The 23,513-nt window shown below is 39.2% G+C and overlaps 1 protein-coding gene across 1 annotated transcript in view; it reads right to left on the bottom strand.

Annotated features, from left to right (window-relative positions):
* The window catches only part of PHEX (phosphate regulating endopeptidase X-linked), a 96,417-nt gene that overhangs the window by 57,963 nt on the left and 14,941 nt on the right, over window positions 1-23,513 (bottom strand). Inside the window, exons 4-10 of the mRNA XM_066177513.1 lie at window positions 16,655-16,741; window positions 15,380-15,606; window positions 12,171-12,239; window positions 11,493-11,609; window positions 8,453-8,536; window positions 7,997-8,142; window positions 1,639-1,732 (exon numbers count right to left, since the gene is read on the bottom strand). Of these exons, the coding sequence (XP_066033610.1) occupies window positions 1,639-1,732; window positions 7,997-8,142; window positions 8,453-8,536; window positions 11,493-11,609; window positions 12,171-12,239; window positions 15,380-15,606; window positions 16,655-16,741 (824 nt within the window). The remainder of the gene's footprint in view (window positions 1-1,638; window positions 1,733-7,996; window positions 8,143-8,452; window positions 8,537-11,492; window positions 11,610-12,170; window positions 12,240-15,379; window positions 15,607-16,654; window positions 16,742-23,513) is intronic.

The raw sequence follows: 23,513 nt of genomic DNA, 5'->3' as shown, positions 1-23,513 counted from the left end.
GCCTTTTGGAGGCTCTTTTCTGTGATGCTGAGCAATAGAACCAGAGGCAGAAACTGATGCACAGGAAGTTGCAGCTGAACACAAGGAAGAATTTCTTCCCTGTGCAGTGAACGAGCGCTGGCGCAGATTGCCCAGAGGGTGTGGAATCTCCTTCACTGGAGACGTTCAAAAACATCTGGGCAAAATCCTGTGCCATGTGCTCTGGGATGGTCCTGCTTGAGCAGGGAGGGAGGTTGGACCAGATGACCCCACTGTGGTCCCTTCCAATCTGACCCATTCCATAATTCTATGACAGCCTTGATGAGATTATTAATAAGTATTGAATAACTTTAAATTAGATTTCTCCCTAAGCTTCTGTGTCCCAGAGATGTGACAGCAGCCAGTTACCATATTAAAATGCACAGTATACAAAGCTTAATGATCCCCTTCAGGATTTCTTCTGGCCATTATATAACTCAATGTAACTCAGTATTATGCTACACACTGGCTGATAGCTAGCATCAATCTATTCTACCTGACTAGCAAGAAATGTCCCAGGAGGGGACGTCTACAAACTTGTCACTGTGGTTCTGACAGCCAGTTTCTCATATTTTACATGAAGAAAATAGCATCCTTAACAAGACTATTTTGAATATGATCTCAGAAATACAAGAGGCTGCCTTTCCTGTGTAGTTTCCATCAAGCTATTGGAGTTTATTTTTAGGTATGTGATCAATGCAGAAGTATTCCAGTGTTACTCAAAGAAAAAGAGTATAGGTTCTGTAATTAGTCACCTGCATGCCTCACCAGGGAGGCCAGAATACCCACACCTCCTGCACCGTGCCAGCCTCCTGTTGTCAGCCAGTTTTCATAATGGCAAACAAAGTTCACCATCCAAAGAGGCTTAGACACAAGACAAAGTACCATTCAGTTTCATCCTTGGTTTAGTTAAGGAGCCCTCACACTGCCCACACAGTTACCAAGGTGGCTTTCTATTCACGGTTCACTTAATCAAAAGTATGTGTTTTACAGAAATGCCTATATTACTGAACAGATAATTAGTTCTGCTTTCACAGCTTGTGACAGTTTTCTGGCTCTTCTGCAACCCCAAGCTGGAAGGCATCTGATCATCTTCTCTGTGGAAGTGGCTGGGTATCCTTGTGCTATACCTCACGTAATGTTGGCATTAGAGATGGGAGAGCTTTGAGCGAGCTTTAGAAAAGTGAAATCCTAGACTTCTGTTTTACTATAGCTGTATTCACACGAGGGCAAACAGTAGTTTTCAAAAAGTTTAGATTTTTATCAAAAGGTTTTGGCCTGAATATCACAGCCCACATAAACTAATTCAAGTTTCTGCAAAAGAAGACTAAATTTTTTAAAGGGGAGGTTTCAAAACCTTTTGAACATCATCTAAGACTTTTTTTGTCTTAGTGTCACATTAGCATCATATAAATGTCTTAGTGTCATACACAAAAATATGTATGTCAATTGTTTTAGAGGGTGTCTTAAAAAAAAAAAAAGTTTATTCGAGAAATTTATCCAGCATGGAAAACATTTTGTGTTTTGCAAAAGTATAAGCTGAAACTTATACGTAACTATAAGGGAAACCAACAGTGCCAACACCAGGACCCTTGTAAATGCTATGACAGCAAAACTTACCCGAGAAAATTCCAGCCACCGATACTGAAAGCGTCTACTGAGGTTAAATAACCTTGAATAAACCATCCTCCACACCAGGTAATTGGCAAGAGTCCTGTCAAATCAGGCATATTTTTATCAGACATGTAAACACATATGAAATACCACAAAGCACTCACAGAAATAAGTCTACAAACATTTTACCTGAATGGTGGAAATTTCACCTAAAAAATTAATGAGTGATGGCCAAATTTATAAATTCCAGTTACACAGGAGAATCTGTATGATTGCAGCCATTTAATATATAAGTGCCCCATGATAAGCGTCTTTGAGGGATTATTTATAAGAGGTCCATCACCTAGTACATCATTTTAAGGTAACGTTTTTTTCCAAAAGGCAGCTTTTGTTTCCCTTAGAAGTGCCAAGAACTGTGTTATAATAATAGTGGAATCAAAGTTCTATCCAGAGATCAACTGTTTTTTTCTTTTGTAGATCAAAGTGAATGTTATCTCCCCTCATTAGTAGGGCACATAAATGGTAACAGAACAGATAACAGTCCATCCCATATATACTCTCATTATCTTATATTTGTATCTTTCATTAGAAGTTATCAATATGCTTTGAAAACTTCTACTATTCACAAAGTTATTAAAGTATTACCATTCCTATTCTTTTCAGATGGATAACTGAAATACCAAAAAAAGAGAAGTGTCAGTAACAAAAGTCTTATAAGAATTGAGGCTGAGAGATCAAGGAAGAGCTTGTTTAAAATTCTCAGGAGATCTGGCATCCATGCCCCTTTTCTAAAACTTTGGGCACCTGACTGGAGGATTTATCCAGAAGACTGATCTCTCTCCATGTTCGTCAGTGGCTGTATGAGCTAAGGCTGCATTCTGAAATATGCAATTCAAACAGTCTCAAAACAAGTCCAACAATGGCCTACACTTTTTATTCTCATCTTCTTTTATACATGACATATTTTTCAAGGATAGTCATTGCTTCAAAGCTAGGATATTCAAATGTTATTTGTTCCCCACTGGGATATACATAACATTTTTGACAGGCTATAGACTTCTCTGTAGGTAGGAAAATGGCTTCTATGCAACCAAGAGTGCTGTTATGGACTGCCTGAACAACTCCCCCATCTCTAGAACTCCCATTTCTGCAATCTCCCACTGCCATAAGTGTGGGGCAATGCAGCTGTGGCTACAGCGTCACGCCATTAGCTGCACTCAGAGACACATACCAAGCAGTTCCCTCCTCTGAATCATAACAGCTTGGAAGCACGCTTTGTGGGCATGCCATCTTGACAGCAGCATTTGCTTGAGACATAACTTCAGTTTTACCTCTAACTAAGCTCCAGTCCACCCACACAAAACCTTAGCTCAAGATGTGTTGTTGCACCTCTCATACTGGATACGCTCCCTCTTTTAGTACACAGATATACTCTGTAGTGCACCTAAATGCCCACAATAATTGTAAAATATATCTGAAAAAGATTTTTAGCATGAATAATGTACATTTATAAGACAGTACATGTCACAAAAGCCAAAATAGTTAGCTCTGTTTAGATTATCACACCATTTGAAGATAATATTCAGGATCATTAAAAATTCATTTCAACCTAAGAAATGCCACAAAGCTCAGATCTTTTCCTTAACAAGTTTCTGAGAATGTGAAATTTTCTCACTCAATGACAAGTGAAGCACCCTAAAAGCCCTCAGCTCTCATTGTTTTGGTAAATGACATGAACTCCAGAAACCTCACAACAATCTGCCTCAGATATTTCAGCGGAGCTGAAGAATATCCGGCTGTAGCAACTTCTACAGCATTTACACAAATCTCACAGACTAAAAGGTTAAAGATTTGCTTCCAATCAAAAGCCTTATGTAAATTCCTTAGCTAAATTAATCACTATCACGCACCAATTCATGTTTTGATTACACCAATTACAATTTGATACTTAATCATCACCAAAACCAAAATCAATTCTCTCTTCTGTGTACTTATTTTCACACAGCAGTGCTTGTCCTTACATTTGAGTTGAGGAACCTCTCTCAAAATGGTAGTGACTGAAAGACTGAAATTGATAAAGGCTGGGTCTCAAAAAGGTGACTTATTGAAAGACAGTAATATCAACAAGAATTCAGAAATGTTTTTGTCAGGTATAAGTAATGAAGACAGATGACAGTTGAAGGAAATATAATTGACTGGGGATTGTTTTAATTTAGGAAGGAAAAGGCTGACACATGCTAAAACCAAGCTGTCTGATGAGACAGTAATAATTCCAGATTGCAACCACAATGAATCTACGATACAAAAAACAACAGGGAGGTCCCACTTGAATGCTTATTAATGGGGAGCGGGCAACAGGTGGAAAGGTTGAGGGGGTTTGTTTTCACATGTTTGAAGTGCGGTGTGCTTTAGTTTGTTTTCCAAAACAAACTGAAATAGTCATTTATCTGAATTTGTTTACCTGTTTGGGAAATGATTATTTTACATTTTGGGCTAACTATGCAAACTTTAAATCATTTGGTTATCTTCAGTTGGCTTAAAAACTGACAATTTTGCTGATAAAGTTACCACAGTGCAGATCTCGGGGTGATTTTCATCTCAGTTTCACAAAAAAGTTCACTGAGGCTCAGAGAAGTTAATCTCTACAACAGGGAGCAAAATCCAGTATACAAATAAAACATAAAAATCCTCTCTGCTCTTTCAATGAGACCAGACTATTCGTCATTGTAACCTTTCAGAAGAGTACACTCTATTTTAACTTCCTAACGCCTGTTGCAGAAAGTGTAGGCTGACTTTTAAGCAGTATGACCCTTATTGTGACACACACTCCCAAAGGAAGTGGTAGAGAGATTGTTTGCTGGGACAGTTAAAATTAAACCAGTACTTATGAATATTTACTAAAGTACTTTCTGTCCTGTCTGAGAATAAAGTAGGTTGCTCATATAAAATTCTTTGAGTTTGCAATATTTTAATCAACAGACATGGTAGCAATTAAAGAGGACAGATTTAATATGAGATAGGTAGAAAAATTAATTGACATTTTAAGAAAAAGATATCTTTCACAAATTTTATATCTGTTTGAAAAATGTATTCAGAATTGAGTCACGAATCAAATTATAAGTACTGAAAAACTTTTGCCTCTATTGCTAGAGGCACTAATTCAAGATGAATTATTGTAACTTCTCTAATTTTTCAGATGGATACAAAGACCAGAAAAGAGATCTAGTGCCTCCATCCATCTCGAAGAAAATTCCTGATATGCTATATGAATTAGAGTTCTTCTCAAGTAATACTCCCATACTGCAAAAATATGGGAAGGTAAGACAAAGGAAAAGGAGCCTACAAAAAAGGTGGAGAGGGACATTTTACAAGGACATAGAGTGATAAGACAAGGGGGACTGGCTTTACGCTGAAAAAGGATAGATTTATCAGCTACTAGCAGGAAATTCTTTGCTGTGAGGGTGATGAGGCACTGAACATGTAGTCCAGTGAAGCTGTGAATGCCCCATTCCTGAAAGTGTTCAAGGCCAGGCTGCTCTTGCCCTTCAGGGTGGGTCATCACAATGGGGCTCTGAGCAACCCAGCCTAGTGCAAGGTGTCCCTGCCTATGGCAAGGGTGTTGAAACAAGGTAATCTATAGGATCCCTTCCAAACCAAACCATTCTACAATTCTTTTAAACTAATTATGTATTCTAAGATCTATGAAAATAATAAAGCTGCTTCTTTCAACAGCTGCAAAGATCTCCAGAAAGGATGCAACTTAGAGTATCCTGTTTGTGGCTCACATGAAGCACCAGCACACAGGTAACAGGGAACAGATATAAGCTCCTAATTAGTGCCAGCACAGTTCTGTCTCCCCTCTCACATGGCACAGCTGTACTGCAGCTCTGCCACTGTTCATTTATATCACAGCAACATACACACCTCTCTTCTTCCTGTAGTAGAGATAAACCCCATTAAAAATGAATTAGTACACCAAAAAGCTGGAGGAATCCCTGAAGACCTCTTACAAAGGTGTGACTTACTTCAGCACCCGATATGACTAAGGCTAGCTAACCCCAAGCTGATGAAAACTCCTGCAGGCTGGTTGCTGAGCTTCTTGGGCAGCTCACTATGGAGAGCCCAGCTCCTGGGCTGGAGTCAGAGCAGTGTCCTGGCCTGGGGGCTTCAGACCAACCTCTGACCACACTGCTGCACCTATTCCAAGCTCCACACAGTAACTTGACTACATGCAGTTAAGTAAATTTCTGCTAAATTCATACTACACCATGTCAATGAGCTCTCTGCTAGTAATATTGACCTGTGAATGATTTCACAATTCAAGATTGCCCAGAAGGTTCTCTAAGGGAGAAATTTTTAATACAATGATTGTGAGTCCATACAACTTGCCACCTCCAACACAAACTGCTTCTGTAGTCAGACTTAATTTTTACTCCATTCTTTCCTCCACCTGAAACAAACTTCATGAGCTATTTTACCAGACCACTGTGTAAAATGCAGGGGCATGAGCCATCTTTTTGTGATATTTTAAATAGTACCCAGGCTAGCAGGGTGCTCATTTAGGAAGATGACATACAAGGCACTGGAATAAAAGTATAATTTAGGGGTAGCCTTGTAACTGAAAAGAAAATTAACTTGGTGAAAGTACCTGCTTTTCTTAATGACACTCCATCTCCTGAAACGATGAGAAGAAAATTCCCATTACAAACACTGAAGCAAATCTAAAATTTTAAAATGCTTTTCTAGGGATTTCAGGTCTACATATTTACAAAATTGATTAACAAATCAAATTCATGTTGTTTACATTAAATAAATCTTTAAAATGTCATATGGAGAATGACAAATGAGATTACCTAAAAGAAAATATCTTTGTTAACCTTTCAGGGTTCACCCTACAGGGAAATGTTGAGACCTCATTGTTGGGAGTTCACATTGAGATGGTTTCCTAATTTTCTCAGGCCAGATAGCAAGGTTACCTCTGGAGCAGACTCTGACATTTTAAGTAATGAACATTACCACCTAATAGATAAACATAAACTTGATTATCATGCCTGGGATGTTTGGATACATTTTACACACAAGAACTGGAAGCCCGCTTGGGTTCAGTTTAGCACTATTTGCCATTTCTAACATTTTATGGTGCAAATTTCTTAGGATGAGACTGGGCAGAAAATGCCTAAGCAATTAACACCTATAACATGCAGTGTAAATACCCCAAGACTGTTTTTGCTCACCCTCTCTCCCTGATCCGTGAGGTCAGAAACCTGGTCTTGAGTTTTGCTAAAAACAGGCATTGCAATTATTTCTGGTCATTACACCAGCCTCCTTCTGCCACGACATACAGGCTGGCTTAAATTCTCTTGAATACTCAGATTTTCCCTGAATAAGAAACTAAAGGAAAAAGTCTCCAGGTATTTACTCTGTAGTTACAGAATGTATTCGCATGTAAGTGTATTTTTATGCAGGGAATAACTAATCCCCTGTCATCTTGCTAGATATGCATCTTCTAAATCACACATTTATACCCACCGATGGAACAAACTTTGAGTTAGAAAGCAGGGACAGCCCAAGTAATTTTAAAAATTTTCTTCAATAGATTAATAGCGGTGGCAGTAATGCTACTTATCTGAATCTTTTTTAAGAAAGAATATTTGGTGATCTGTAGGCAAATCAGTAATTTTTATTTTTCTAATTGTTTGATTTGTGTGCTATTTTTACAGGTACCATGAATTAATGTAAGCATTCCATCACTAGAGACACAGAGTGACAATACAAGAATAATCTTTGTAATTTTTTTTCCTGAAATACATTCGGTTGGTGGCCATAATGTAAAATCAGCAAGGATTGACATTTGGAGACAACATCTTAACAAAATTTATTTTAAAGTTCAGTAACATGCCTCAGAGAACAAATTATCACATAAATCCCCTAGATGTCATCAATAAGGATGTTTCAAATGGGATGTCACTTTTGCATCACTGCCCAAAGCTGTCTTGCTTCCCTGTGCAAAGCACATCTACCATGTTTAATTTGAGCTACCTGCATTTTTCAACCACATTCTACAGTTGTAAAGGATTTCACAAGATACAAGACCCTATACAAGTAAGAGATGCAGAATGCATCTGGAAAGAGCAGCTTTACTGCAACTTGTGTTAACCACAGAATAAAGGTGTTGAAATGGAAAATTCTCCTGCTGTGCACAAGGTAATATCTAAATCCTCATTCAGGCAAAATCAAACAGTCTGTTTGCCTAGAGACTCGATTCCAAGAATAGCTGAAACTCATGAAAAAAAAAAAAATATAAAAAAGCCCAGCATTTGATGTCCCCTTACAAGTGTGGGTGAAACCATCATAGGATACTTACTTTTTCCTTTCATTTTCTAGTATCCTGAATAAATCTTTGAAGTACTGAGGAACACGGACAATCACATTTTCTGAAGGACCTATATCTTTAAGCTCAGGGTAGAGTTTGGTATCAATCACTTTCTTGATGTATCCCAGCCAGTCAAACTGCAGTGACAAAGAGAAGGCTGGTTAAAGCAGACTATGAAGAGAGATGATTTATTAACTAAGTCCCACCTTTAAAACTAATGGTTTCAATGCTTTAATTATTAAAAACTTAGAAACTATTGCACTTATTCATTACATATGTTTTCAATCCTCATTAAAGTTGGAACTGTGTTTAAAAGAACATACACTGTAAATGAGCACATACATTCCTAATGATACTTCTTTAACATGCTGCTCTGAACAGTAAAGACAGTTTTAATTATACAGGTCATATATTAAAAGAAGAATTTTTCAATTATCTCCAACCAACCTGTGGAATCATGGCACTAAGTTCCGATATGTTCATTTTATTGTACATCACCTCACTTGTTCGATTTTCATAGGGAATCATGATCTGGTAAAGAGAAAAAAATGCACAAAACCATCAAAACAAGGTCTATCTTGCAGAGACTCTGATGTCATTACCATCCTTCATAGGCCTAGTGCAGAAATATCTCACCACCTGTTTTCCAAGCATTTATGGCATTAACTTCCATTTCTGAGGATTGCATTTAACTAGAAGAAATAGAACATCGTTCCTTTTATGTTTAACTCATCACTGGGAAATTTAATGAGCTGCATGTCTTCTTTAGACTTACTAGACTGATTTAGCTCTGATTATGCTAAGGAAAGACATGTTAATACATAAGAGATAAAAGTACACCTTGACTATTAATACCTATTCATTCCTTCCTATCAAGTAGAAGCCAACTTCAGATTTAATTTGTCAGATTTGAGATAGGTGCATCTTCATAACTGGAAGTGCATCTCATGTCTTGGATTTGAATGTATTCTTGCTAGGGCTTTACTCCACCTGGGGGAACAGCCAGATACACACAAGTTTCTCCTCACTTCACCCCATCATCCTGATTTCCATAGCAGGAAACCTGAGTTTATAGGCCAGATATGAATGAAGCATTCCCCAGCTAGGCCTCTCATCTGCGACACCAAATGAGCCTTATCTCAAGTTCCTCTGCAGTGTCCAAGGTTACAGCAAAAGAAATCCTAAATATGAAGCGTGTTCTTTTATAACTGACAAGAAGGACATGCAGACTCCAAGATGGCCCTGTGGTTCATAATAGTAAAACAAAGAAAGTACAAGATATAGCTCAATATTTTCTCAGTACTCAAGAGAAACGAAAATTTCCAGTGGCAATTCCAGCCCTGCTATAAGGGAAATCCTATACAACAGGCTGTATGCTGGGTAGTCTAAAGGACAGAGATTGACACCAGACTAACCAGGCAGCTGGCACTTCTCCAATCAAAATTCTCCAGTAAGTGTTTATGGTTTTAGTATTGCTCAAGCCATAGAGGAAAAAAAATTGCTTTCTTTTCCCCTTCTGCAAAGTTCATTTATCTGAAAAATCTTTACCCACTTCTTGAAGCCATTTAGTCCCTTCCTCTCAAAACTTTCCCTCCTGCTCCAGTGATTCAAACTTAATAAAAATCGTCTTTGTACACAAGATCTCTCAAAACATGCCACTCCTTCCTATATCCAAAGTATTTTTGCTGCCTCTTTCTGAGCATAGACATTCTCCATTACATATGTTTACTTGAAAAAAATGCAGAGGAACACAGGATACAGTAAAATCTCCAGTCATAAACAGGATTACTTCAATCACAGTAAGATGCTTATATAATCATTATGTTTATTAGGGTTTATGCAACAATCCATGTCCATTGACTCATGCCTAATATCTGGACAGATATTAGGAGGATTATTCTTACTAAAAGAACGTGTAAGCAAGCATGGCTTGTTGCATAACTTTTACACAGCAGCTTCACTTACATACTTTGTGGATTAATGCTCTGTAAGACACTTGTTAAGCAAAGCACTAGAGTTACCAGAGCTAAGGATACATCTTCTTCTGCCGTTACTGATAAACAGAAGAAATATTTAGTGTTTTTCATGTGTGCTGGGTCACAAGGAAGTATTTGTGCATTAGTCCATCCATGCTAAATAACTGAAAGAATATTTGGCTTGTCTTAGACTTTTGACAAAATTTCATCCGTTTCAGCAGAGAGATGGAAACACTGATTGGCCACTATTGTGGGTGGCCCTCACTTCTGTACAAACACACCATTAAGAAGCATCCTGTAGACTGCAATAGCAGAATCCAGATAAAAGACATCTGTTGCATCACCTGTCCTGTGCAACAGGCTTCTCTGCTAACAGGAGACCACCCTTTCACAGGGATAGCTTCTTTCCTTGCCAATATGAAGGAATACTCAGGTCAGCTGGCAATTCTGCAAACCAGCATCAAGTCTGTACCCTTACTTTTGGTGGTTTCCCAACACTGAGGCCAACCCTTCTCTCTAGTTTTAGTAGAGGTTGAAATTATAATGAACTTGCTGCTCCCATGAGTGGGATTCCTGTAGTAGCCACTCTGAAACAGAGATATAGAGAAGCAAAAACACTCCTTCAACCCGCAATAATCCTGTGGCATAAAATAAACTTCACTAGGGAGCAAAAATTTAACCAAGTAAATGTCAGAACCAAGTACCATATTTAAATATGCTTAGCTTCACTAAATTCAGTTGATCCCCTAAATTAAAACTCATGTTTTCCATCCACTTTCCCAGACTACTCCATGAGAACACTTCAGGAGCTAAGGGAGGTACTGCTGTAAACACCACTCTCTCACCACCAAGACTCAATATCCCACCCAAATCATGCACTGCTTTTGGACTGTTCCACAGAGAATCAGCCCAGTTTGCTTCTTCAACAACAGAGTAATATATTCTCAACACAGGTGCACAGCAGGAGCTCAGATTCTACACAGCTTCAAAATTATAGAGTCACTTAGGTTGGAAAAGACATGTAAGGTCTTGAGTTATGTCATATTTTCCCAGCTGCCCAGTGGGTACCAGTGAATTGGTATAGATGCACTTCAGCTGGCATATTGATCTCATCACCTAATTCTTATGGGACCATCCTCAGGCACTTCTACAGTTTCTAACACACCAACAACGCCTGTATCTCTGTTGCCATATGGATCTCCATCCCCCACCTCCACTGAGACGGCAGACCAAAGGACCTTGCTAATACACCATCCTTCAAACATTGTCATGCCACCCCCTTGCCTCTGGTCAGCCTAGCTGACATTACATTTTAAAATACTAAGGGTATTTGGCTAAGGTTTTCCCCCGAGAATAAAATTTACAGTTTAACACTTAACTAAAGGAGAAATATTATTCATCCTTTTTTCATCAGGATATGCTCCTTTCCTTCTGCTTCTAAAATCCCTATTGCTAACACTTTTGATATGATGGCTTTCCATTCCTAGAAAGGATTATATTAGATTACCAACCTCTGCTATTTTAACTTCCAGTTTTAGAACTGATTTCATATCAGATTCAGCTCGGGAGGCATTCGCACCCAGAAGCACTGCTGTATCAACCATGAACTGCAAAAAGGCATCTCGGTACTGTAAAGAAAGAGAAAGACTGAAATGACAACAGGAATTGCTCTTGAGGAGAGTTGTAGCAGCAGACCAGAAATGCCCAGCTATAGGAAGGAGTACAATACTTCCATGCCTTAGGAACCAAGGTTGTGCTTTCCTTGCCTTGAATGCCGAGCAAGTTTAAAAGGAGAAATAACACTGTAAAAATACCGTGCATGACAGAGACAACTGCTGTCGTTCAAGGAGTACAAATCTCAGGAAATGCAAATGGCAATTCTGGATTAGACTGACAACTTTCAGCTCTTACGAATGGATTAGACAATGTGTAAAAATGTACACCAGTATTTTAGGACAACTAATACAGTAACCACCATGGGACAGAAGTACTTGTATACAAGTGCAAGCTTCATTTAGGAAACTTTGCAAGAGTGTTTTGATAGAAGTGGTGTTTTCTGCTACCCTGCAAAACCCAAATCCAAAGAAAGGACAACCCTTTCTCAGTTTGGAACTCAGTGAAACAAAACCAACAATGAAAAAAGATAAGGGGGGAAATGGTGGCTCTATTTTCCAGCTGACAGTACTTACAGATTTGGCTTCTGTGGTGTTTTCTAGGTAATCCTCTCGAGATGACAGAGAGAGGCTTGCTTGATCAAGCTGTTAAAAACAACACAAAGTAACATTTAACAGCTAAATTCATCATATTCAAAGATAAAATGATAAGAAACTTTGGAAGGGTTCATATTTTTATGGCAATTACAATAGTTGTGTGCAAATATCTAACACTGCACCAGTCTGAGTTTGACAGGATTTCAAAACAACAGGAAAATGCTATGCTGTGCTGACAGGTATTAACTAAACCACATTCCTGTGATCTGGGGAGCCTCAGATGACCCCTGCAATAGCTAAGCCACCTAAAGAAAAGAATCACAGGTGTGACTTAGGTGTTTAAAACAGCTACAGTGAGTAGGAAATGCAAAAGGACTGAGTTTACAGGATTGAACCATTGGTGCTGATGACCATGCATCCATCCTGTGCCTATTTCAGGGGTACAAGAGTCAGCTTGGGACCAGTCTAGTGTATGCACCAAATGCCCCTGAGGTGATGGAGCATGCGAGCTCCTGTCTATCTGGGAGGCATCATTAGGGGTTTTTTTCACTGAAACTGAGGTTACACTTTTGAGCTTCACCCTAGACCAGCACTGGGTGATGTACTCAGTCCTCTGCACAGATGAACTGAAACTGAAGTGGCTACCAGCCAGGACTGCATGCACAGGATATTGTTATGTCCCCAGTACTTTAGCTAAAGGTGTCTGGTAGTCCAGATGGAACTTTGACCTTCACTTCTCTTTTCCATCTAAACATGGATCAGATTTTCTGGTCTACATTCACCCTAATATTGGAATTAGGCCTGAAAGTTTGAGATCTGCATTTAATGTTTTGAGTGAAACATCTACATGGGAATATTTGCATACTGCTTCAAATTCCTAACCAGGAAAAAATCAGTGCATAGCATATATTTTACAATAATTACTGGGAACTGAGATTTCCCAGAACTTTTCAAAGTGATCAAGCTAGGTTAGGGTATGGAAGTCAAAGCTGAAAACTTCAATCAGCCAGCTTCCAAACTCTGAATAAGATACTGATTGGAGCAGAAATAACTGCTTTGATATTCTACACATTTTTGGTTTGATGCCACAATTGTTTTTAAAAGATAAGTCTAGTCACGATAGATTGTATTTATTTATACAATCCATATAAGTTTTTTTAATCTAAATACTTCAGGTTATATTTCACATTTCCTACATGTAACAAATAAATAAAACTTAGAATTTAAAGTGAATAAATAAATACATTCTTTTCTTCTACTAGCTGATATTCACAACTTTTAAAATATACCATAAACAAATAAAACAAACTACCCTCAAAAAGGAGTAATTGTGATGTTCAATGTAACTCTCATTCTTTGTAAAACAGCATCACTTTCTTTTCTCAACACAGTGATGCAAATATATATACTCCTATGCTTTTTGTACATGTGTCTTTGCAATAGTTAACTTCATGTTATTTGGGGAATTTCAATCATGCAACTGTTACATTAAATGCTCATTCAAATTCCCTGGTCTTAAGAATTAGATTTGACAGCACATTAAACCAAGGGAGCAGAAATATGAGAAATAAACAAAAGAAGTTAACAAACTGCTTCAGTACTCACTATTAAAAAAAAATATATAATATTGAATGCTGAATAAAGATTTATTTGGAGTTTCCATTTCTTTTATAACCCATTGTTGGTTTTGCAATGCTGAACAAAAAGAATTTTGCAATAAAGCCGTTTCCACAAGCAGATTGAAATACTCTGTGGTACATCCACACCCCAAGGAATTTGTTAAAACATGGACAAAGTAGAGCACTGGCTGATGCATTCTGCAGATCAAGGTCCTAATCAAATTAACATCAGAATACCCTACAGAACGATGCGTTATTCATAGCATGTAGTGCTTCAGTTAGATATTTAATTCCTGGGTGCCCCTAAGCACAGCGAGTGAAGGTACTGCCGGTTATAAATCATTTTCAAGAGACCAGCAGTGAGGGTGTCCCTGCCCAGCCATTTGCTGACAGGCGACTTGAACTGAAATACTATGACAGGAGATACCCAAATAAACATCTCCCTGTTTTTTCTGCTTCAGTTCTTTTAAGTGAGTCTCCAACTGAAAAAAGCCTCACAGGATCTCAACAGCATCGTAGCAGAATGACATCTTTAGTACAGCAAACTCTTGATCTGCTGTTGGCTATCCAGGAAAATGTCCTAGAGATGGGGAAAAGCTACCCTTCAGTTTTATGCCAATTAAATGCCTCAGTCAAAAGACATGTGGAAGAACTGACTTAGAACTGACATCCACTCCAGTACCACCACAGTCCATAAATACAATGTATTCTTGGCTACATTCCTACAACTAGCCAAGATGCTAACAAAATAAGGATCATATTTTGCTGTTTTGCTGGGATGAATGCCATCGTAACTTTCTTATTTCCTCAGGCACTTTCTCTCTTGCCTTCATGAAGTATTTTCTTGTAGCCATGGAGCGAGGGTCTGCTCTGGCTACTCATCTGAACTCATTCTTAAACAACAATGGCCCAGGCACTCAGTCTTGCCACAGTTACACAATTTTATCTGAAGTTTTGGCAGACTGCAGAGAGGCAACATTTCCTGAGTCTTTTTCTTACTAAACTGTTGTGTAATGCCATGCACTGTTAACAAATTGGTAATGTTTTGGTCTAAAAGCAATAGCACTACAGGAAAATGGTAAATTCTCTTATTTCATGTTTAAAAGTACTTGGGATAAATCTGGATCATAAGGTGCTGCATAAGCACCAGATTGTTTCCATCTCAAGAAAAACAGCTCAAATTCAAAATATCTGCTACTGATGGACCGTTTCTCATCCTCACAAACAAAAAGCATTCTTCATGCAAACAAAGAGTCATAAGCAGCATCAATATAGAATTAAATATTGACCTCTTATTCTCATGAACATAGGCCCTGGCTATTGGTCTACTGGACATTTTTATGTTTTTTTTTCCATTCGAAAGAAGAAAACCTGTACAGAAATACTTTTCAATAGCATGTGGTTGATAGTGGCTTCTACATTCCCATAAATTGGCACCCACCTACATCTGTAAGCAAGTAGATAATAACAACAACAATCAAATGTAAACATTTGGTATGTAAACGTGCTTTTAAAAAAGAGACCATAAGATACCCTGCAAAGTAACCTATTAGAAATGCTGTACTGTACCTTCAGGATGTAGCGATTGGAGATTTTGTCATCAGCAGCCACATACAAATGGATGAAGACAGAGCTGCTGTATTGGCCACGAAGAGTTGCCAAGGCTTGGACTAAGCTGAACCTCCTTTCTGACCACAGCCCTTCAGGTCCAATATTGGATTCCAGCACAGGCCAGCGGAAAGGTGAATGTTTCAGTATACTTAACAGGGGTTTCACATCGGCTTTTTCAATTTTATCTGAAATGTCAAAGTGTGGCAACAATTACATTCCAGACAATTCAAGTGCAGCAGCAGCCACACAAGACATAGATTTATTGGCATCGATTGATTTCCAGGCAAGGCAACCACAATAGCTGAAACTCAAAGCCTCTGCTCTGCCTGTGAGCACAGCAGCATGGAAGTCCAATCCTGTTTATCTCTATCAAGAATAAGAGAAGCAAGTCAGTGCCTTTCAAGAAAGGCAAAGGCTGGCATTAAGCAAATTTTTTTTTAAAAAAAAAACACCTCCTTGCTTAGGAATTAGCATAGAAACTTCACTGTTTTTGGGGAGGGGGGGTTACTGATCATAATCAAAGCTAGACAGGCAGCATCAGGGCACCAAGGGTCTAGAGCAGATGGTCTCACTTGATGGCAGTCAGACAGAGGCCATGCTGGAAGAAAACTGCAGGAAATAAATCCTGAAAGAGTCAGGACAAAGGGGACTTCCAAGCCTTATTTCACCTGTGCAGCTACCTAAGAGCAGTGATGTGTCCTGAATTACATTACCTTACAGCACCATTTACAAGCTGAGGAGAAGCATTCTGCAAAGATGGCTAACTTGCTTGACATGCAGATACCAAAGCTAAAGAGTTCAGGGCTGTCTATACCCATCCCTAAGGTAGAGTTCTGATGAAACAGTTTTAGAGAAATGTAGAAGGTGATGAGCAACAGGCTCTTGAAAATATCAGTATGAGAATTTCATCAGAGGATTCCTCTGATTTACTAACCCCAGGCACTAACCCCACAACCCTGGGGGCACAGTTTAACATCCTTTTGAACAGGTAAATGTCTCTTCATAGTGCTGTCAAGCAGACGTTTCTCTAAAACTGACTTCTTGTGCCTGGGTGTACCTCAGTCTCAACAGCCAGCTTCAGGTGTGGAAAAGACCCTCTGCCTTCAGTTGAATCCATATCAGCAAAATCCATGCATCTGCACAGAGCTTTACAGAGCTCTGCAGAGAGATAAAAAGCCTGCCTTTATAAATGCAGGGAGTACATCTATGCCCTCCTCAAATCAATCCACTTACTCTCATTCATGCAGGATGCATAAAGGATCTTGGCCTTCTGTACAGCTTCACTGTCTCGTCTTTTGCTGATGGGTTTCTCTAGCAATGCTGAAAAAACAAATAATTTTTTTTCAATACTTTGGAAAACATTGACACTGTTTGCCTGTTTCAGCATTTGGCTTAATCATAGCACTTGTTTAATTACGTATGAGGCTCCATGCGTACTTTCTTAAGCAGTAGCACAGACATAATGGCACCTTTTTCAATCCCCAACAAAGAATAATTTTTTTTTATTTATTTACTTTAAAGAGAACTGATATAAAGCCAAATGACAGATGCAGCTTGTTACTCATCCTCACAACCAGCTACCCTCAGCAACTGAGGTGACAGGCAGTCGTGGGGTGAGAGTGGGAACCAACACACAGAGGAGGGAGTCAGGAATTTTTTCAAGTGGCTCAGCTTCTGGTGCTGGCACATTATGAAATCAGGACCTAACCGGAATGTTACAGGTTCCTAGATGAAAGCTGTAAATCAGCCATGATGCAGCTGCAGATAAAAAGTACTGTGTCTAAATGTAGAGGCAGATGAACTTCAGAGAGATCTGTCAGCTCAGCTGCTGCACAGCACAAGCACTTCCATGGCCAAGAGAAGCAGGTAACTCTTGAGCACAGCAGAGGAACAGGGCTGGCAAACTCTCTTGGACTTTGTCCGGTTTTGCAAGACCCAAGCAGGTCCTGCACAGCCTTACCTTATTGCTACTGGGACCACTGGAAGGAGTGGCTTTGCTGGTATCAAGTTCCTTCTCTTGTGTGCTCAGCCAGAGCTAAACAGCCTAGAAAAATTCAAGACTCCCTTCCCTGCACCAAAATACCACCCAGGGCTCTGGGTTTCAAATGAGCAGAGGCAGCACAGCGCAAACGTGCTGAGAAGCATGCTCCACACAAAAGGGAGAACAAAGGGCAGTACCAGAGTCCCAGAGGTCTGTGAATGCAGAGAACCACTGAGACTTGACAGCCATGTCAAGACCAGAAAGCTCCCACACAGAGCTGGATCAAGGTCAATGCAACGTTATTCCTCTTCCAGGACTGGCTGGGGACATGCAGAGTACTGGAGAGGTGGTGGTACTGACATGCAAAAGCAGCACCCTCCTGCAAACAGTGGCAGCTGCTCACTCTCCAGCCCTGCTCTTTCCAGCAGCTTGGCAGAGTCTACCGTGCAATGCCTCTTTCTCCTGGGAAGCAAAAGGTGGGTTTGACTGCTGGGTTCTATAGCTGAGAACAGCCTGGGTTTGAACAGCTTGTCTCAGTATTAGTTAGGAGCTCACTGCTTGAGGCAGGATTTTAAGGCATTTTTTTCCAAAAATTTCCATAGCACCCTCAGGAACCAGCCATGCTGCCCCTCTTAGATATTCCCCTCCTGATCCCATGTGAGCACTCAGGGGACCATAATGCAGACCTCGAACTGTTTATTACTTTATTACTCAAGGAATACCATAGTGATGAGCAAATGCCACTTGTTCTCTCTCACAAATACCTTTTCTCCTTAAAAAAACAAACAAAGAAAGAAACAACCCCATTGCCCAATTCTTTTGCTTAGATCCTAAAGAAATTTAATGAGATTATTCCTTTTTAGTCACAAATAAGATTTTTCCACAAAAATACTTCTGAAGAGGATAGCTTTGGGTTCAAATCCTCTAATATTTCCCAATTTGTTAAACACACTATAATGCAAATCATCAATATATATGTTTAGCGTGCACAATTCTTAGCAGCATAATCAGACCTGTTCACATTTTTAAAATGGCATTTTAAAATAAATGATAAATGAATCCTCCATAAAATTAAGGATGAAAAATTACCCTCCCATTAAAGCCATTACAGTAATTTCTGTCTTTGCCAGTGAGCTGTACAACCATGAAGTTTTGAAGCTAATAAAATCCAATGGCTAAAGCTCAAGAGAGAAGCAGATTATAAGAGCCAATAAAATCAACTCTAGAGATACAACTGCATCAAATTGTGTTAAAATCAGACCTGGTGTTTTTCCATCAAACCGTGTCATTAATGTGACATCTACCCCACCTCACTCCTGCAGAGAGTGTGGTGGGGTAAATGTTGCCAACTTGCTCAGAATTCTTTTATGAAGACAATTCTCAGTTCAGATAACATCAAATCCAGTGATCAAACATGAAAGACTTAATAAGATGTTTGAATCCTGTGGACACGGAAATAAGGGGTGTGATCCATGGATGGTCTTTAGGCTACGGAGGTTTCCCAGGCTTAACCTCAAGTTTTCAGAAAGACTTAGAGGCTCAAACTTGGAGCACTGCTCACATCCACATGATTCCTACATTAGCTAAAATAAAATCCAAATACAAGATTTAGAAATTTGCTTCTTATTTAGCTCAGAAATACATATGGATTTTACATGTCCTTGAGCACTTAAATTCTTAAAGATGAATAGCAAGAAAAGGCAAGAGCAGCAAGAAAAGGGAAGAGCACAGCACACTGATCAAAGATATATGTAATCAATTAGTCTAGAGGTTGTTTATTCATGGAAAGAAAGTCACTCCTGTGACTGAAATCAATGTAGGCCCATCAAGCTCTCTCTAAATTAGCAATATTGGGTCCTGTGAGTAGCCTGGCTGCATCTGCAGGCTCTGACAAACCCACTCCATACAGAGCATATCTGTTTGTGTGGGTCAACGCACACTGCTCTCTACAGGGCAGCCTTTGGGGGGGCAGCAGCTCAGTCTCTGCTCTCCCAGGACTCCGCAAGCAGAACAAACCTGCCCCAGGCCATCCCACACTCTGAGCAGTGCTTCACCTCCTGACACATGACATGGATTTCAGGCTCTCATCTACAGTAAGAGAAATGCCAGCCAGTGACACACAGAGAGCAAATTCAGCCCCTCTGAAAAAATTCACCTGAACTATAGCGGTCTGGGAGAATTGTCTTTCCACTCTGAAAAACTGAATAGCTTCAGATATTTTTTGTTTTGACACCAAAATGTAAGCAAAACCGTCGTTGTCTTTCAAGGGATAGGAAGAGGAAGACCACCAAAGACCAGTTAATGTTGCTGTGCCTCATAAGATACCACAGATTTGCTTTAGTTTTTTACTTTGCCTTTCCAAGCTCCAACTCTCACACCTCCCTAAGGAACTGTGGGTATTTATATAAATCCACTGAGAAGTTCAGTCTGATAGGCTTTCCTTAAGCACAGTTTCCTTAAACTCTGACCTAGTTAGGGAGATCAGGACTACCAACATTTTGACTAAAACAGCTCACTTAGCACTGAGAAGAACATTGAGCTTATTCTTGGAGCTGTCTTGCTTGCTTGCTTTCTTGTTTCAAACTAAAAGTTCTAATTCCTTAAAGCAATCTTACATTTTAGGACACCAAAATTGTACCTCTAAAGAAGAATTGTTAGGAATAAATAGTTTTGATCAGATTAGGAAATACACATCACGCCAACAATATTGAAAAGACACCCTTAAAATAACAGCTCACTTGTCAGCTCTCAATTGAATGATACAGCACTAGACATAGAATAGCAATCTGACTGCAGAGGTTAAAAAGAAACCACAACCTAAGCTGATTTCCAGGCATCTGAAAAAGCACAGAATTGTTATTAACATCAACAAAAATGTGGCAATTTATTGCTGCTACTGAGTTATGCCACTACCCTGCCTACAAAGCAAAACATCATAGCCAAAAATCACCAGGACAAACAAAGTGAACCAGCATAGCTTAAGCAAGCTGAATATACCGTTTGGATCCATTTCCTTAGCCAAATATCAAAAATACATTTGAATGGTTTTTTTTTTTTTTTTAGCAAAATAGCTCTTTTTCAACTACATCTTTCACTTTTAAATTATTTCCAAAGTCGTTCTCTTCAGGCTAAAAAAAGATCTTGGCCTCTATCACTGACCTCAGCACCTCATTGTTCATGTTTCCATAGGCATAGGATGCTCAAATACAAGATTATGATTCCCTTCACATAAAACTTAGTCATGGCAAGTGTCAACACCTATTGTCAATTGCACTCCACAGCTCTATAATAACATATCTCATTAAGCAGCTACCACTTGCATAGTCAGAAACTGGCTAAAGGTATTCACAATATCCTAAACTTCCCAAGGTTGCAAATGGCCTCATCATTCACTTTCTTGTACCAAGGCATTGGGGGTGCAAAAGTTCCCATTGCAGTCAAGGTTCTCGAATTTCTGTCACGCCAGACCAGGCAGGTTTGCATCATTGCACTCCCTGACTCTCGTATAAAACACAAAGTCTCAGCATCACCAGCAAAAAACCACTCCATAGCTGGGAGTGATCTTCACTTGTCTGAACTGGAAATGCTCAGATACACAGTCAAGGAAAAAAGGCACAGCTGGGCATGGGGAGCTGGGACGTGAAGGAAGAAAGTTTATATTCAATTCCCTTCACATAGTACTTTTTCAGGGCAAGAGGGCTAAAAAAGGGCCAGCTTCCTGTGGTTCACTACCCTCAAGTAAATAGCAATCATCTGCTGTTAAAAGTGAGAGCAAGGCACATTGCAAAGTAAGCTTTGCATGTGTGTTTATTTAACTGCGTACTATTCTAAAGCTGCTAAGGATAGTCTTGTGGCTAAGTTTTACCTTTAATCTTACTTTCCATTTCCAGCCCTTGTTGATTTTCCAGCCCACTGTCTTGCACAGCTTCACTTTGGTTTTCAACCGCCGTATTTTATTTATGGCACCAAGAAATCCCGTACCTTTCCTTCCTCTGACTTGGACTGCATGAAAAAGGATTGTAAAGCCAGATTTGCAGAGAAAAGAAACATGCACTCCCATCTATTCAGATTAGAAATATTTATTCAATTTATCAGTGTCCTGATCAGATTGTATATATATATATATATATATATATATATATATATATATATATATACAATATATATATATTGTATACCATATCAGACAGTTTTCTATATATATAGTTGAAATCCTGAAAAACACTATGTTATTCATGAGGATATTTCCTATTCTAGTGAGGAAAATAAAAGTTTTCTCTGCACTTTACAACCCTGGATATAGAGAAATCATTCTGTTAGTAAAGACAGTAGCATTTTTTCCAGTAGTTTTTGTCCTTATTCTTTTACAAACATTTGCTCTGAGTAGAAAATGCAAGCTCAAGTGTTTGCACAGTGATATCTGACAATGATCTGAAATATATTTTTATGCTTTGTATCTTGAAGAAAAACAACTCAATGTGCAAACATCCCCCAGGGAATATGCTTGGACTCTAAACAAACAAAAATTATACAAGAACCCCAAGGGACATCCCATTTCCTGGAAAGTTGTAACCCTAGAGGAGTGAAAAGCTAGAAGCAGACAAATAATTCAGCATGAACTCCCAGGGCAATGTTAGAACAGACAGGAGTCTTGGACTGCAAAACCAGGGAAGTATCAAAGTGGGGAGATGATCTTAGTGTGTACACAGGCTGGTGAGACAGACTGGAACACAGCCTGCCCTTTGGCTGTCTGAATTGTAAAAACAATGTTGGACAGTTGGACAGAGGGCAGAGAAATATCAAAACGATTGAGTTGTTTCTTTGGAGGGTGTGGCTGGAGAAAGAGAAGGGAGGGACAAACAAAGCATGCTATAAGGGAACATGGTTTTTCTCACAAGAGATGTGAAAGGGTGATGGGATCACAATATCAAAACACCCTTAGAAAATGCTTGGTGCCAGAGAGGTCTTTAGTCTATTGAAAAAAGGCACATAGAAAGCCAACTGTTGAACAATGAAGACAAATTCAGCAGTGACAGTGATTAACCACTGGAACCAGCAACCAGAAGAGATAGCAGCTTCTCTGCCCCTTAATATTTTCAAGATTTCATGCTTTTTGGGGAGATAAACTTTACCCCAAAGTCAATTATGTTTTATCCCAGTGCAAACTACTGAGCTGCATTACATGGGTAATGTAGTTGTCTGTGGCACAAAAAAGGTCATAGGAAATAATCCAGTGGTTACTTCTGCAATTGCACTCTATACATTTAGGACACAGATCTCAAAGCACTCTTAGACATGACAGACTAAGGAGACACAGTCATTATCCATCGTTGCAGATAAAGAAAGTGAGCCACAGATTGCTCCCTATCTAACTCATGTCAGAGCCCTAGTGATTGGAATAGTGCTCCTTTATGAGCAGAAAGCTTGCTGAACTTGATCCACACACTCAAAGAGCTTGATCCTTTCAAGACAGTGAATGCCCCTCAGTCCCTTTAATTTCAGAGACAGTGGGAGTTGCTTGATGATCCTCAGTACTAAAGTGAAAGCAGCTTGTAATGCATTTCTTTTGGGATCAAACTCAGAAAGCAGCCCAAGGGCCTACACATTCAGCAGGTTTATCTGCAAATACCCAATGACAGAGACTTTCAATACTTGAGCCCAAAAGACTCTGCTAGTCATCCTCCCCTCACTGTGCTCTACAGCTATAAGAACTGAGTTTCTGAACTGATGAGATGAATAAATAAAAGAACTGTTCCTATTTACAGCTATCAGTGAAAACCTTTGTTTCCTCCCTAAGTTAGCACTATTATGTGCTACCTCTGTAAAAATAAAAGCCCAAGTAATCTTTTGGACAATTGCAGACGATCCTCTGATGTCAGAAGCAGGTTCTTTTAAAGATGTTCTGTGAGGAATTACCTCTTAAACGTAGAGAAAAGCCTTCTCAAACATTGGTTGGAGTTTAGCCATTAAACCAAACACACAACACATGTGCAGAATGTCATTCCCTGGGGTCCCTGAACTATAAGATAATTATGATTAATCTAGTCCAAATTAAGAATGTCTATCCCTTATTTCCCATATTTTCTTCAAGCTTAAGAGGTATGGCAAAAG

This window comes from Chamaea fasciata, unplaced genomic scaffold (assembly GCF_029207755.1).
Source record: "Chamaea fasciata isolate MVZ Bird 193981 ecotype frontalis unplaced genomic scaffold, bChaFas1.0.hap1 SCAF_2, whole genome shotgun sequence".
NCBI lineage: Eukaryota > Metazoa > Chordata > Aves > Passeriformes > Sylviidae > Chamaea > Chamaea fasciata.
This window is presented reverse-complemented; position numbering and strand designations above follow the sequence as displayed.